Genomic DNA, 13,405 nt, shown 5'->3' on the forward strand with positions numbered 1-13,405 from the left:
TTTTTTGAGACGGAGTCTTGCTCTGTCACCCAGGCTGGAGTGCAGTGGCTGGATCTCAGCTCACTGCAAGCTCCGCCTCCTGGGTTTACGCCATTCTCCTGCCTCAGCCTCCCGAGTAGCTGGGACTACAGGTGCCCGCCGCCTCGCCCAGCTAGTTTTTTGTATTTTTTAGTAGAGACAGGGTTTCACCGGGTTAGCCAGGATGGTCTCGATCTCCTGACCTTGTGATCCGCCCGTCTCGGCCTCCCAAAGTGCTGGGATTACAGGCTTGAGCCACCGCGCCCGGCCTGCATTTCACTCTTGCATGCGGATGCATTTCAAGATGGGTGAAGCGAGGGGGGCAGGCACACAGAAGACAAGCCCCCCAAGTCTCCAGGGATCTCATGACAGCCCTGCTAGAGGCATTTCAGGGGACCCACTGGGCCCCTCTCACACCAAGGTTGGGGACACAGCCAAAAGAGGCCCCAGTACTCAGGGCCTCAGAGACACAGAGGACAAGGGAGGTGCCCCGAAGGCAGGGCACCGGGCACCAGGCACCAGGAGTTGGCTGGGAGCTGGTGGCTGTCAGGGTGTGACCATCTTACCCAGCATGCCTTGCGAGTGCCAGGTGTACTCGTACCAGGTCTTGACGCGGTTCTGCACGGCCTTGGGGATCTTGTAGAAGTTCATGTACTTCACCGTGCTGTCCATGCAGCTGCGGTAGTAGGTCTGTCCCGCGGTGGCGGCCCCTACCACATCTCTCATCTAGGGGCAAAGGTTAGGGGAGGTCAAGGAAGCCACTGGGTCATGGGAGTGGGGGCTAGTCCATGGGTTTGGGATGTGTCACTTCACACAGACCAGGGGCATGTGCTCCTGGCGGGGCACTGGGAGCAGGGAAAGCAGATGTCCTCATACAGAGAAAGTTTTACTGACGGGAAGTTCTGCCTCCAGCATGGATGTGGGGAAGAGGAAGGGAGGGAGACTGCCAGCCCCTTTGTGGCCTCAGGTCCCTGGGACCACACCAGTGGGGAAAGCTCCTTGGGCTGGGCTGATTCTGGTACAACACAGTCCCTCGGTGACGGCAGCCACTTTGACTCCATGTTGGAGGAAATAGGAAGCCAGTGTGCTGTTCCTTCGGGGCGGGGCTCTTTAAAGGTAACGTTGAGGACCTCTGACTGTCACCTCGTGTCTCGACCAGAATGTAAGATGCTGCCCCGGCACACACCAGCTACACCAGGGGTTTCTCCCTCAGTCTCTGTAGAAGACCATTCAGCCCAGTGCACCCAGAGGAACGGACATTTCAAATGAGAACAACCTCAGAGAGGGAATAGGGCCGAGTTCACCACCACCCCCTCCACTGCACAGAGCACAGTGCTCCAGGCCCCTGACTCTCAGTCCAGTGCTTTTTCCCAGGCTTAATCCAAAAGGAACGGGCGCAGAGGGTGACATTTCTCGCAACAGTGGGAGGGGGCCCTGCAGTCAGGTGGGGTGGGAAGCCGGGCTGCTGTCCCGATACCTGTCCAATCATCACAGAGAAAGCAAAGACGCCCGTGAAATAATTCAGCAGCTGGAAGACAATTTCAAAGAGTGTCTTGGGGTCAGGCAGCCCCCCGATGGTGATGAGGGTCTTCACAGCAAAGTAGTAACAGCGAATATAACTGGAGAGAGAGGAGAAAGGGAACATGGGTCATCATAGGCCCCACTCTGCCACCCCTGAGTGGTCTGGCTCAGACGCCTCTGATAGATACACGTTGTGCAAAAGACAGAAACCCATTACAGCTCATCTATGCAAGAAAAACCACCTCCTGCACGCGTAGAGCACGTTGCCATTTGCAGAGCAGGTTCACGAATACTATTAGGTGTGGTTGTGTCTCTAGGGATATGTTGCCATCCCCATTTACAGATGTGGAAACTGAGGCTCTAGGGGATTTCCAGGAAGAGTTAGCAGGAGGCCAGACCAGGGTCTTCCAACTCCTAATGACTGCGCTCCCTTAATTTCCTTCAGTGTTCCTCCAATTTCCAGTCTTTTCGTTTGCTGTCACGTGCCATGTTGGCTTATGAAAAGCAAAAGCAACATCAAGTTTGGAAGATATCTTGAGGATGACTTTTTCTGACCCACCCCTCCCCAGCCCATCCATTCTCCAGATAGTGAAACTGAGGCCCCCAAAGGGAAAGGGCACACCCATGGTCACTAGTTGGTAAGTGCAAGAGCTAGGCGCTGTCTGCTTCTCTGAGATGTCATCCACCAGCAGTTAACCCTCTGACACAGGCTTGTGAACCTTCTGGAAGGGAGGTATGGGGGAGGCGGTCCTACTGTGTGGTAAAAAGCATAGGAAATGCCCTGAGTGCTCTAGTCTGAATGTGTCCCCCGAAATTCAGGTACTGGAAACTTAATTCCCAGTGCAATGGTGTCGGGAGGTAGGGTCTCTGGGCGCTGTTTAGGCCTCGAGGGCTTTGCCCTCATGAATAGATTAAAGCTGTTACAAAAGGTTCTGGTGGAAGATTTCCACGTCCTTTGGCCCTTCTGCCTTCTGCCATATGAGGACAGTGTTCCTCTCCTCTAGTGGACACTGTGGCATTCAAGACACTGTCTTAGAAGCAGAGAGCAGCCCTCACCAGACACCAGAACCTTGATCTTGGACTTCCCAGCTTCCAGAACAGTGAAAAGTAAGTTTCTGTTCTTTATAAGTTACCCAGTCTCATGTATTGTACTATAGCGGCTCAAAAGGCATGAAGCCACCAAGCTTGTGTGTGATTATCACAGAGCAGCAAGGGTCCCTCTGACACCTGTCCACCCCTCAGGCTGAGCCCTCCCCTGGGTCAGCAAAGGTGAGGTCAGAAGGGCCTAGAGACCAGGCAGTCCCCGCAGGCTTTCCTGCACCAGCTATTTATGCAGTGTCCTAGATAGAACACGGGCTCCGGACCAGGCTGGCTGGGCTCAGCCACCTTCTAGCTGCATAACTTGGACAAATTTCTCTCTCTCCAAGCCTCGGTTTCCTTCTCCATAAGATGGGGATGGCAATAGAATGTCCCTCACAGAAGACCATGAGGACAAAATGAGATGCTAGAAGACAGCCTGGCACATGGTGGACTCTCAGCAAGGGAGCTGTGAAAGCCTTCACAGCCACTGTTGTCTGCCATAGGCAACTGAACAGACTCGCCCATATCCTCAAGAAGCTCGTGGTCAACTGTGGGGACAGGCAGGTAACGTGCAATGCGTGCAGGAAGGAGGAAGCAGAGGTTGCTAGGGAGTGTGGTAGGGGCTCTGCCTCTGATAGCTGTGGGGCCTTGGGCAGGGCTGCGGGCCGCCCTGCATCTCCACATCACCTGTTGCCTGCAAGTTTCAGAACCCAAAACGGGCCGATCAAACCCCCGTCATACTGGTTCTGGCCATCAGAGGGCGCGCGAAGCAGCGTTTAGCGGGACGGAGCAGCACCCGCAACTCTGCAGACCCCTGGGCTGTTCGGGAGCTGGGTGCTTCTGCCGCTGGGCCACCAACAGAGAGAGGACATTGGCGCAATGTCCACAAAGCTCTGGCTTTACCCCAAACCGTTCCCGGCTGGAGGAATCTTCCAACGACACGGCACATAGTCTCCTTGTCTTCCACGCTGTTGGGTCTGTGGGGACCCTCTGTGCTTCAGGCTGAGCAGAACGGGGCAGGAGAGCACTAGGGCAGGATGCAGGGCCTAGCATTTGTAGGAGCTCGGGCCCGTGAGCCCCTGGCACCCAGCAAGCACTCTACAAATGCTCGCTTTGTAAACGTTGTTATTCTTCATGCTACTGGAATTTCTGAGGAATCCTCCTTCATTACGCGTACTTGGCTCACATGTTGCGGTTCCCTGCAGGATGTCATTTGGGAAGGAGTATTGCTGCCAAGGAAGCGTGCCCTTCCCACTGCTGGGCAGCTCGAGCTCCTCCGGCAGAGGGCCCTGCAGAAGGAGGTCCCAGACAGCTGTCCCCCTGCCCCGCCCCCGCCCTGCTCTGCTTACCCTCCCTTCCCCGAGCTGCCCAGTGACGGATATGCCAGTCTTAGCCCCAGGGAGGACAGTTCTTAGTTTATTGGGGCACAAGCCCCTTTGAGAATCTAGAGAAAGCCAGCTCTGTTTCCCTAGAAAAGCCAACATATGCTCAAATTTTAGGTCCAATGTCTGGGGGGTTTGTGACCCCCTAAAAGCTCTATACCCCAGGTTATTAACTCCTTTCCTGCCATGCTGGCTTCCCCCGTAACAACAGCCATAGCTAGGCACAGGGGTCACTGACACCTGTTCAGGCCCAGGCTAGACATGCCACACATATTTATTTATTATTTCTCATAAGAAATCTGGATGTAAGATACCCGCATTGTGCCTGTGGGAACACTGGGTCTCAGGAAGGATAAGGTCACAGAGCTCAATTCCATGCAGAAATTGTGTTCTCCCCTTTGCAGAGAAAGAGCCTTCAAGTCCCTCTCTGCCTCCTTGTGATGGGTTAAATGAATGAGGAAGTGAATGAATGCATGGCCTAGTCAAGGCTCAGGAGCAGGGCTGTGAATGGGAACGGGTAACAGGGCCACTGGTGACGTGGGGAAGCTTTAGATCTTGACCCCATCCCTGATACTCTCCACCCCACAGTGGCTCTCAGGGACTCCCCTCCTGCCTGCCTGGGCTGCCCTGGCCTCTGGCACATCTCTTTCGAGACAAAGTCTCGCTCTGCCGCCCAGGCTGGAGTGCAGCGATCCCAGCTCACTACAACCTCCACCTCCCGGGTTCGAGCGATCTTCCCATCTCAGCCTCTTGAGTAGCTGAAATTACAAGCATGTACCACCATGCCCAGCTAAAATTTACATTTTTTGGTAGAGGGCATGTTTCGCCATATTTCCCAGGCTGGTCTCGAACTTGTGAGCTCAAGCAGTCTGCCTGCCTCAGCCTCCAAAAGTGCTGGGATTAGACATGAGCCACCAAAATCAGCCTGGGACATCTCTGTAAAGGTGTGGTTCCCCCTCAGGGCAGGGCTCACGGCAGAAGGCGACGGCTGTTGCCATGGTGGCTGAGGTTAGGGCATCTATACTGGGAGGAGACGTTCAGTACAATTAACCACTCTACGAAGCCGCCACCTTGGATGCAAGCGACCCACCTGTTCCCAACTGGGAGCCAGGGCCTGGGGCTGGACAGCTGGACCACGGGCATTTTGTGTCACTAGTGGGCACAGCCCAGGGTGAGGTGGGACACCCTTCGGTGAGTAACTCCCCACTGGACCTTTCCTTCTTCCACCTTCTCATCCTCACTGCGGCTGACTGAGCGCCCACTGTGCCCAGGCACTGGGGCAGGGGCTCAGAGGCATCTACTCCTCAGTCACCTCTTTAGGGTGGGACTCCCATTTGCAGCCCCATTTTGCAGGTGAGGGGACCGAGGCCCAGAAAAGAGAACTGGCCTGTCTCTGCTGCCAGGGGGCAGCTCTAGGAGTCACACTTGGGATTCCTCATCCCTCATCCCTCAAGCCTCCCTTCTGACTCTGCAGGCCCAGCCCCCATCCTGTGCGCATCCCTCCTGCCCACATCCCTCCTGCCCACCCTGATCTCCGTGCCCTAGGTCAAGCCACCTGTTGGTCTGGAGGGTTTGCTGCTCTCTGTGACACAGCAGCGCCCCTTGCTGGCTGTCTGCTGCCTGCTCTCACTCCCGGTGCGCTCTCCCATCAGCGTCAGGGTGGGCTTTCCAAGACCCCTCCCTCTGCTCACTCTCCTGCTTAAGGCTTTTGACAGGGCAGGGGAGAGAGTGTCATCTTTAACACCATCCAGTCTTAAAATGAGGCGCACACCTGTAACCCTAGCACTTTGGGAGGCCAATCGCAGGCAGATAGCTTGAACTCAGGAAGCCGAGACCAGCCTGGGCAACACGGTAGAACTCCATATATCCAAAAAATACAAAATTAGCTAGGTGCAGTGGCATGTGCCTGTGGTCCCAGCTACTCGGGAGGCTGAGGTGGGGGGATCACTTGAGCCCAGGAGGCGTAGGTTGCAATGAGCCGAGATCATGCCACTGCACTCCAGTCTGAGCAACAGAGAGCAGACCCTGTCTCAAAAAATAGTAACAATAATAATAATGGAGGTGGCATATATGTGGGAACTGTCTACTTTCCAATGGACCTCTCTATAAACTTCAAGCCACTTTTTAAAAAATTAAGTCTGTTCATTAAAATAATTTTTAAACTTTTTTTTTTTTTTTAAGACGGAGTCTTGCTCTCTGTTGCCCAGGCTGGAGTACAGTGACATAATTTTGGCTCACTGCAATCTCCCCGATCCAGGTTCCAGTGATTCTTCTCCTGCCTCAGCCTCCCAAGTAGCTGGGATTACAGGCGTGCACCACCATGCCTGGCTAATTTTTGTATTTTTAGTAGAAATGTGGTTTCGTCATGTCAACTAGGCTACTCTCAAATTCTTGGCCTCAAGTGATCTGCCCACCTCGGCCTCCCAAAGTGCTGAGATTACAGGCATGAGTCACTGTACCTGGCTAAAAAACTTTTTTAAATGTTTGTAACTTTTGATGACTTTTGGTGAAATTGACAGTGCTCATGCCCACCTCCCCCGCTCCCTCTGGCCACCAGATTGGCACTTTTCCTTTTCATTGAGGCAGTTAGGACTCTGTGGCCATGACACCTGGGTTCAAATCCCAACTCTGTAACTCATGAACCGTGTGACTCGCATCTGCTACCTCATCTGTAAAATGGGGATGGTGCAGTACCTATCTGATGTGATAGTTGTGAGTTACTGTGTTCAGTGCTTTAAACAGGGCTGGCATGAAATAGGTATCCTACAAGCCTTGCTGCTATTATCATCATCATTGTCACCATCATCACCATTGTAAACCAAAAATAAATTATAAGGCCCCCAACCATCGGAACAGACCCCTCTCCTCTTGGCCAAGGGCTTTCCAGAGTTATCTGAAAACCTAATTCAGGCCGTGAAGGAAGAGAGGGTCGGACATGCCTCATTATACTCCTCCAGCATTAACATCAACACAGACCTTAAGTCCGGTAAGAAACATTACAGTCTCTTCTCTAAAGCCCACTACTTAGAGGCTTCATCTGCATGAAAATACCTAGCTCACCACAACCCCTTATCATAACCCAGACATTTCTTTCTACTGATAACTCTTTCAACCAATTGCTAAGCGGGGAATTTTTATTTTTTATTATTATTATTATTATTATTATTATTATTATTATTTTGAGACAGAGTCTTGCTCTGTCACCCAGGCTGGAGTGCAATGATGCAATGTCATCTCACCACAACCTCCACCTCCCAGGTTCAAGCAATTCTTGTGCCTCCGCTTCCCGAGTAACTGAGACTACAGGTGCTGCTACAACGCCTGGCTAATTTTTGTATTTTTAGTAGAGATGAGATTTCGCTGTGTGGGCCAGGCTGGTCTCAAACTCTTGATCTCAGGTGATCTGCCTGCCTTGGCCTCCCAAAGTGTTGGGATTACAGGTGTAAGCCACCAAGCCTGGCCTTTTTTGTTTGTTTGTTTTGTTTTGTTTTGTTTTTTTCAAGCAGAGACTTTTAAAATCTACGTATGCCCTGGAAGCCACTCCTCCCTTTGAGTTGTCCCGCCCTTCCAGATCTAACCAATATAAACCTTACATGTATTGATTGATGTATTCTGTCCCCCTAAAATGTATAAAAGCAAGCTGCATCCCGACCACCTTGGACACATGTCATCAGGAACGGCTGAGGCTGTACCATGGGTGTGTCCTTAACTTTGGTAAAATATACTTTCTAAATTGATTGAAACTTGTGCCAGATACTTTTTGGTTCACATGTCATCATCATCCCTTTGGCAAGTCTCATAATGAATGGCGGCTCTCTGATTGGCAAGTGGGTCTCACCTTGTCTGCCAGTGCCTCCATGGTAGCAGTGCCTGGGGAGCTGTGCTGGGGAGTATTCTCTGGCCTCGTTCCCTCTTGGCCGTGCCGGGGGAAGCAGGAGTAGACACACACATACAATGTATTTGCACACCCTACTAGAATTTGGATGCGGAAAGGTTCTGTCTAGCAAGTCTTGTTCACACCAGTACCTCCGGTCTGACACATGTAGTTGCTCAGGAAACCTTAGCTTAGGGAAGACGTGGTAACCTGGCTCTTTTTCCATTTGTTTGTTTGTTTGTTTGTTTGTTTATGGTTTTTTTTTTTTTTTTTGAGACAGAGTTTTGCTTTTGTCGCTCAGGCTGGAATGCAATGGCATGATCTCGGCTCATTGCAACCTCCGCCTCCTGGGTTCAAGAGATTATCCTGCCTCAGCCTTCCCAGTAGCTGGGATTACAGGCATGCATCACCACGCCCAGCTAATTTTTGTATTTTTAGTAGAGATGGGGTTTTACCATGTTGGCCAGGCTGGTCTCTAACTCCTGGTATCAGGTGATCCATCTGCCTCAGCCTCCCAAAGTTTTGTGAGCCACCGCAACCGGCCCAAGACGTGGCTCTTGAGCCTTGTCATGCCAGTGATTGCTTAGGAGCAAAGTGGCCTTGGCAATACAGCAGCAATAAGACTCCTTCCCGGAGTCTCTGTGCTGTGAATTATAAAGAACAGGAAGGTCCCCCAGGCATGGCCCTTGGGGGATGACTGTGGCTCACCTGTTTCCCACGCCATCGTAAACCCAGTGAGTGGAACCGAGGCCCTCATAGGCCGATGCCCAGTAATAAAGACAGGAATTCAAGTGCAGGCTGTAGAGAAGGTAGGCTGTGGTCCTGATGACCCTGCAGAAGGAACGTAGCATGTTAACACAGTGGTGGAAGAGGGTGGTGAGGGATAGACACCTGGCCAGAGGAAGCCAACCCATGGGTGGGCTGGCCCGACTGGATGCTTTGTTGAGATTGTGCCAGTTAGGAAGGGTGGTGCTTGAATGGGGCGTTGTAACGACCTGGGGCTAGAATTGGCACAGAGGTAGCAGAGCTGACTGTGCACTGGGGGAGTGGAGGGGCCAGAGGGGAAATGTGTGTTGGGGGAGTAGCAGGGAGGGACTGATGTGTGCAGAGAAGTTGAGTTGAAGATGGGGCCATGTCGCCCCAGGAGAGATGTGGACAGGTCTTGCGCCTCATCCTCAGACATCTGTGAAATAGCCACCGCCGCCTTACAGCTGTTCCCATTCTGTTAGAGCTGGCTGCGGGCTCCAGTTCCCTGAGCTGAGGCCAAAATGAGGCCTAGCTCACTGCAGTGCTGGTAAGCCCCTCGTGCCAGCCAATGTGTGCCCTCATCACAATGAGGGGTATGGGATATGCCTAGTTCTCTAAATAACAAACATTTCTCTGGGAAAGAGGAGGCGGGACCAGAAAGACGCCTGGCTTCCAGTGGAGATGGGGCCTGGAGGTCAGTGGGGGTAGACAATGCCTTGCTGCCTGTTCTCTAGGTACAAACTTCCTCTGTTGTGTGTGTGTGTGTGCATTGTGTGTGTCATTTGTGTCGTGTGTGTGCATTGTGTGTGTTGTGTGTATGTGCACTATATGTGTTGTGTCATGTATGTTGTTTGTGTTGTGTGTGTCATATATCTGTTGTGTGTGTGTTGTGCGTGTATGTATGTGTTGTGTGTTATGTGTATTGTGTGTGTGCGTTGTGTGTTGTGTTGTGTGTGTTGTGTGCCTGTGTGTGTTGTGTGTGTGTTTATGTGTGTCATGTGTGTTGTGTTGTGTGTGTTGTGCGTGTGTCGTGTGTGCTGTCGTGTGTGCTGTCGTGTGGTTGTGTGTGTTTGTGAGTGTTGTGTGTGTGTGCATGCACACACACGCAGGGGGAGTCTCACCTGTACACGTAGGCTTTGCTGAGGATGGATTCCAGGCGGTTGTTAAACTCGAAGAAGGCCATGTACTGGAGGGAGAGCAGGGCATGAGAGCAGCCCACCGCCTGCGGGTAGCATGCTGCTCCCACGCCCACGGGCGCCAGGACTCAGGGCTCTTCCTGCAGCCCACGGGAGGAGGGAACAGGACGGTGAGCATTCAAAATCAGAAATCCTCCACCCCTTGACAGGTAGGGGCCAGAAACTCCATTTAGGAATCTGAAGAAAGTCATAGCCCGTCTTCCCTTGGAAATGACATGTAATCTTGTTCTCACAATTTGCATATAACTTCAGGGGACTCCCGGATGCTCTGAGCCCTATCATGAGACTTTTAGGGGTATATGCATCCAGGTTAAAGATGCTGTTTTTAATGTTTCTTATAAAGAAAACAATTTAATAAAGAGACAGCATCCCTAACACCCCACTCTTATATCCTTCAAAGGTTTATTTATAATAATAGAAGTATATTAATAACTACTTTTCTTTATTGAGCACCTACTATATGACTGGCATATGCCTTTTTTATTTTTTTATTTTTAGAGACAGAGTCTCACTCTGTCATTCAGGCTGGAGTGCAGTGGTGCGATCATAGATAACTGCAGCCTCGAACTTCTGGGCTCAAGCGATTTTTCAGCCTCAGCCTCCTAAGTAGCTGGGACTACAGGGCACACATCACCACTCTTGGGTAATTTTTAAATTTTTTGTAGAGACAGGGTCTCACTGTGTTACCCAGGTTGGTCTCAAATTTCTAGGCTCAAGTGATCCTCCTGCCTCAGCCTCCTAAAGTGCTGATATTACGAGCATGAGCCACCGCACCCAGCCAGCATATACAATTATATACATTACCTTATTCCTTATTTACATATGAAGGATGTATTATCATTCTACTTTGACAGAAGTTGGTACTCAGGGAAGTCCAATAACTTGTCCAAAGCACACAGCTGGTATGTGAGAGAGTCAGCATTCAAACCCAGGCCAGACTCAAAGCTGCAAGCTCTTTCCTTATGCTATATCACCTCTAGATCTTTGCACTTATTTTTTGATATTTGAAAACAGTATTTATGAAGATTCCCTAAGGGATATTCCAATTATCATCCATGTGTTCATTCTAATTCCAGCCACAGTTTAAGCTGGAGGCAGAAAGAACAGGGGCTTGGATGGCTCACTCAAAGAGTTTTGTCCACTGAGTGGTGTTCAATGTTAGGCCTGTGAGTTATGCCCCCTCACTGGGGCCACCATGTGAACCAAGATATGGATCTCACCTCTACATCTGGGGTGAAACTTGGCCTGTGGACCCAACCTTCCTCACTCTGATGTTTGGCTCTAAAGCAACCTCTGCAGTCCCTGGAAGGCTGGTATGTGTCAAATAAGAATGGTGCCAATTCCACTTTCCCCCTTCCTCTTGGCAGCCAGGAAGCTCAGAGGCAGTTTCCATGCTCGATTCCACATAGATGTGCTTTCTTTTCATCAGGGCACTTGCATGCCCCCTAGTTTTCTCTGCCCTGTTTCTCTGAGTTGTTCATGGTATTGCATTTGCCTTTTTAAGGTAAATTCCCTCAGTACTGTTTTCAGAAAAAGGCACCAAGCATCATTTCAGGAGAGAGATGAATGTGATTGGTTGGCTACCAAAATCCATTTAAGGGATCCTGAATGTTCTGAGTGGCTATCCACCCTGGTCACATGACAGGACCATGGCCAGCTGTGGCAGCCAGACCATCCTGGAGACTTTGGCTCTGTCCAGTGAGTGGCAGAAGGAATGGCTGGAATGACACTGAGGCCTGGCCAATGATGAAACGGGTGTCTGGCTGTGCATTCAAATCCATCCCTGGCACTTCCTTGCTCCTGCGACCTAGGGCAAGTGCCCCCGCCTCTCCAAGCACCAATGCCCCCATTTTTTAGACAGAGACCATCATAAAGCAGAAACCCCCTCTTGAGAGTATCTGTAATCACTGAGAGCATAAACAGTGGAGTCGGATGACCTGCATTCGAATTCGGGCTCCACTCCCTCCTGGCTCTGTGACTTTGGGCCAATTACTTAATCTCTCTGTGCCCCAGTCCCTTCATTTGCAAAACGCTGGCAATAACACTACCTAACATGCAGCACCACCAAGCACTAGCAATTGTAATGAACTTTCCACTGAGACACACATGGAATAAACGCATCTCCCCTCGGGCCATCCCTCAAGGACGCTCCCTCCCCAGTGCTGCTGGGGGCAGACAGGAAGATGCCAGTGCCGGTGCAGAGCAGGGATGAGCTGAAGGCCTGGGGTGGGGGGCCCAGCAGTCCTACCTTTAAACAGCGGGGCAGGCGGAGGAGGGGGTTCACGCCGACTTTCAAATAGAGAAAATCCAAGGGCAGGAGGCTGAGCAGGTCCATCTGAAATCCCCATGGGACACCACGGGGGTAAAAACGGGTGACCCCAGGGTTGAGGGTGAGGGGAGAGGCGGAGTCTCTCCCTTCCATGGAAAGGTGAGGTTAGAATGCCCCAGGAGAGCTTCAAACTAGAGGGCAGAAGGTGTCCCACCAACAAGCCTTTGTTTGCTTCAAAGCCCATGTTGCCAGCCCCAAGGGCAGTTTCATTATCCCCGATAGTGGCTGCTGTGCCATACAGTAGGAGCGGGAGTGGTACAGACACAATGAAAGGTGGCTTCTGGCCAGGCGCGGTGGCTTATGCCTGTAATCCCAGCACTTTGGGAGGCCAAGGCGGGCAGATCACTTGACATCAGGAGTTTGAGACCAGACTGCCCAACACAGTGAAACTCTGTCTCTTCTAAAAATACAAAAATTAGCGGGGTGTGGTGGTGCACACCTGTAATCCCAGAAACTAGGGAGGCTGAGGCAGGAGGAGCGCTTGAACCAGGAGGCAGAGGTTGCAGTGAGCTGAGATCACACCACTGAACTCTAGCCTGGGAGACAGAGTTAGACTCTGTCTCAAAAAAAAAAAAAAAAAAGAAAAAGAAAAAAGAAAGGTAGCTTCTGGGGCCACCCAGCCCGTGCTGGTCTCCTGGGGCTTGTGGCTTGGAGGACACTCCCACAGGGACCAGCATCTCTCCGTGTGGCAGAAACCACATCTCATGAGCCCCCCAGGGCCCTCTGAGGCTCCCCCTTCTGAAACTTGTGTTCCCGGCACTCACCTTGAAGCGGCGAGACTTCAGGTAGTTATTTCGCATGTCTTTTTTGTCCGTCTGAAAGAAAGGGAATAATGATGGTGAAATGGCCTTAGAGCTTAATCCCTCACCCTGTGGGGAGCAATTGTGAAATTTCCCGAAGAACCCCACCCTCAAATGAGCATAACAGCTCGAGGACCCTCTGAGCCTTGGTGAAAGCCTTGAGTTTTATAGGTGGAGAGGCCCGGCCCTCAGGGAGGAGAGATTTGTTCTGGTCACCTAGCTAGATCCTGATTTCTTGGGTGGAAATCGAGGACATTAAGCTTATTCTCTCTGCCTACTGGTCTTACCTGGGCCATTTGCACATCTGTTTTCTGAGGAATTGGTAACCACTCTGATCAGGCCAGACAAGAAGTTCTCCAAGGAAGTCTCTTTACTTTTTACTTTACTCCCTTTAAATCTCTCCAAGGAAAATTGTTGAGAGGCAAAACCTCAGCTCGTCTGCACACAGCAAAACAGGC

General features: G+C 51.4%; 1 protein-coding gene across 2 annotated transcripts in view; it reads right to left on the reverse strand.

Annotated features, from left to right (window-relative positions):
• The window catches only part of CNGB1 (cyclic nucleotide gated channel beta 1), an 88,832-nt gene that overhangs the window by 21,312 nt on the left and 54,115 nt on the right, over nucleotides 1-13,405 (reverse strand). For both annotated transcript variants that reach the window (XM_025370577.1, XM_025370576.1), the window contains exons 22-27: nucleotides 12,912-12,962; nucleotides 12,067-12,153; nucleotides 9,744-9,808; nucleotides 8,584-8,706; nucleotides 1,496-1,637; nucleotides 585-744 (exon numbers count right to left, since the gene is read on the reverse strand). In XM_025370577.1, coding sequence (XP_025226362.1) covers nucleotides 585-744; nucleotides 1,496-1,637; nucleotides 8,584-8,706; nucleotides 9,744-9,808; nucleotides 12,067-12,153; nucleotides 12,912-12,962 — 628 coding nt within the window. The remainder of the gene's footprint in view (nucleotides 1-584; nucleotides 745-1,495; nucleotides 1,638-8,583; nucleotides 8,707-9,743; nucleotides 9,809-12,066; nucleotides 12,154-12,911; nucleotides 12,963-13,405) is intronic.

This window comes from Theropithecus gelada, chromosome 20, assembly GCF_003255815.1.
Source record: "Theropithecus gelada isolate Dixy chromosome 20, Tgel_1.0, whole genome shotgun sequence".
NCBI classification, from domain to species: Eukaryota; Metazoa; Chordata; class Mammalia; order Primates; family Cercopithecidae; genus Theropithecus; species Theropithecus gelada.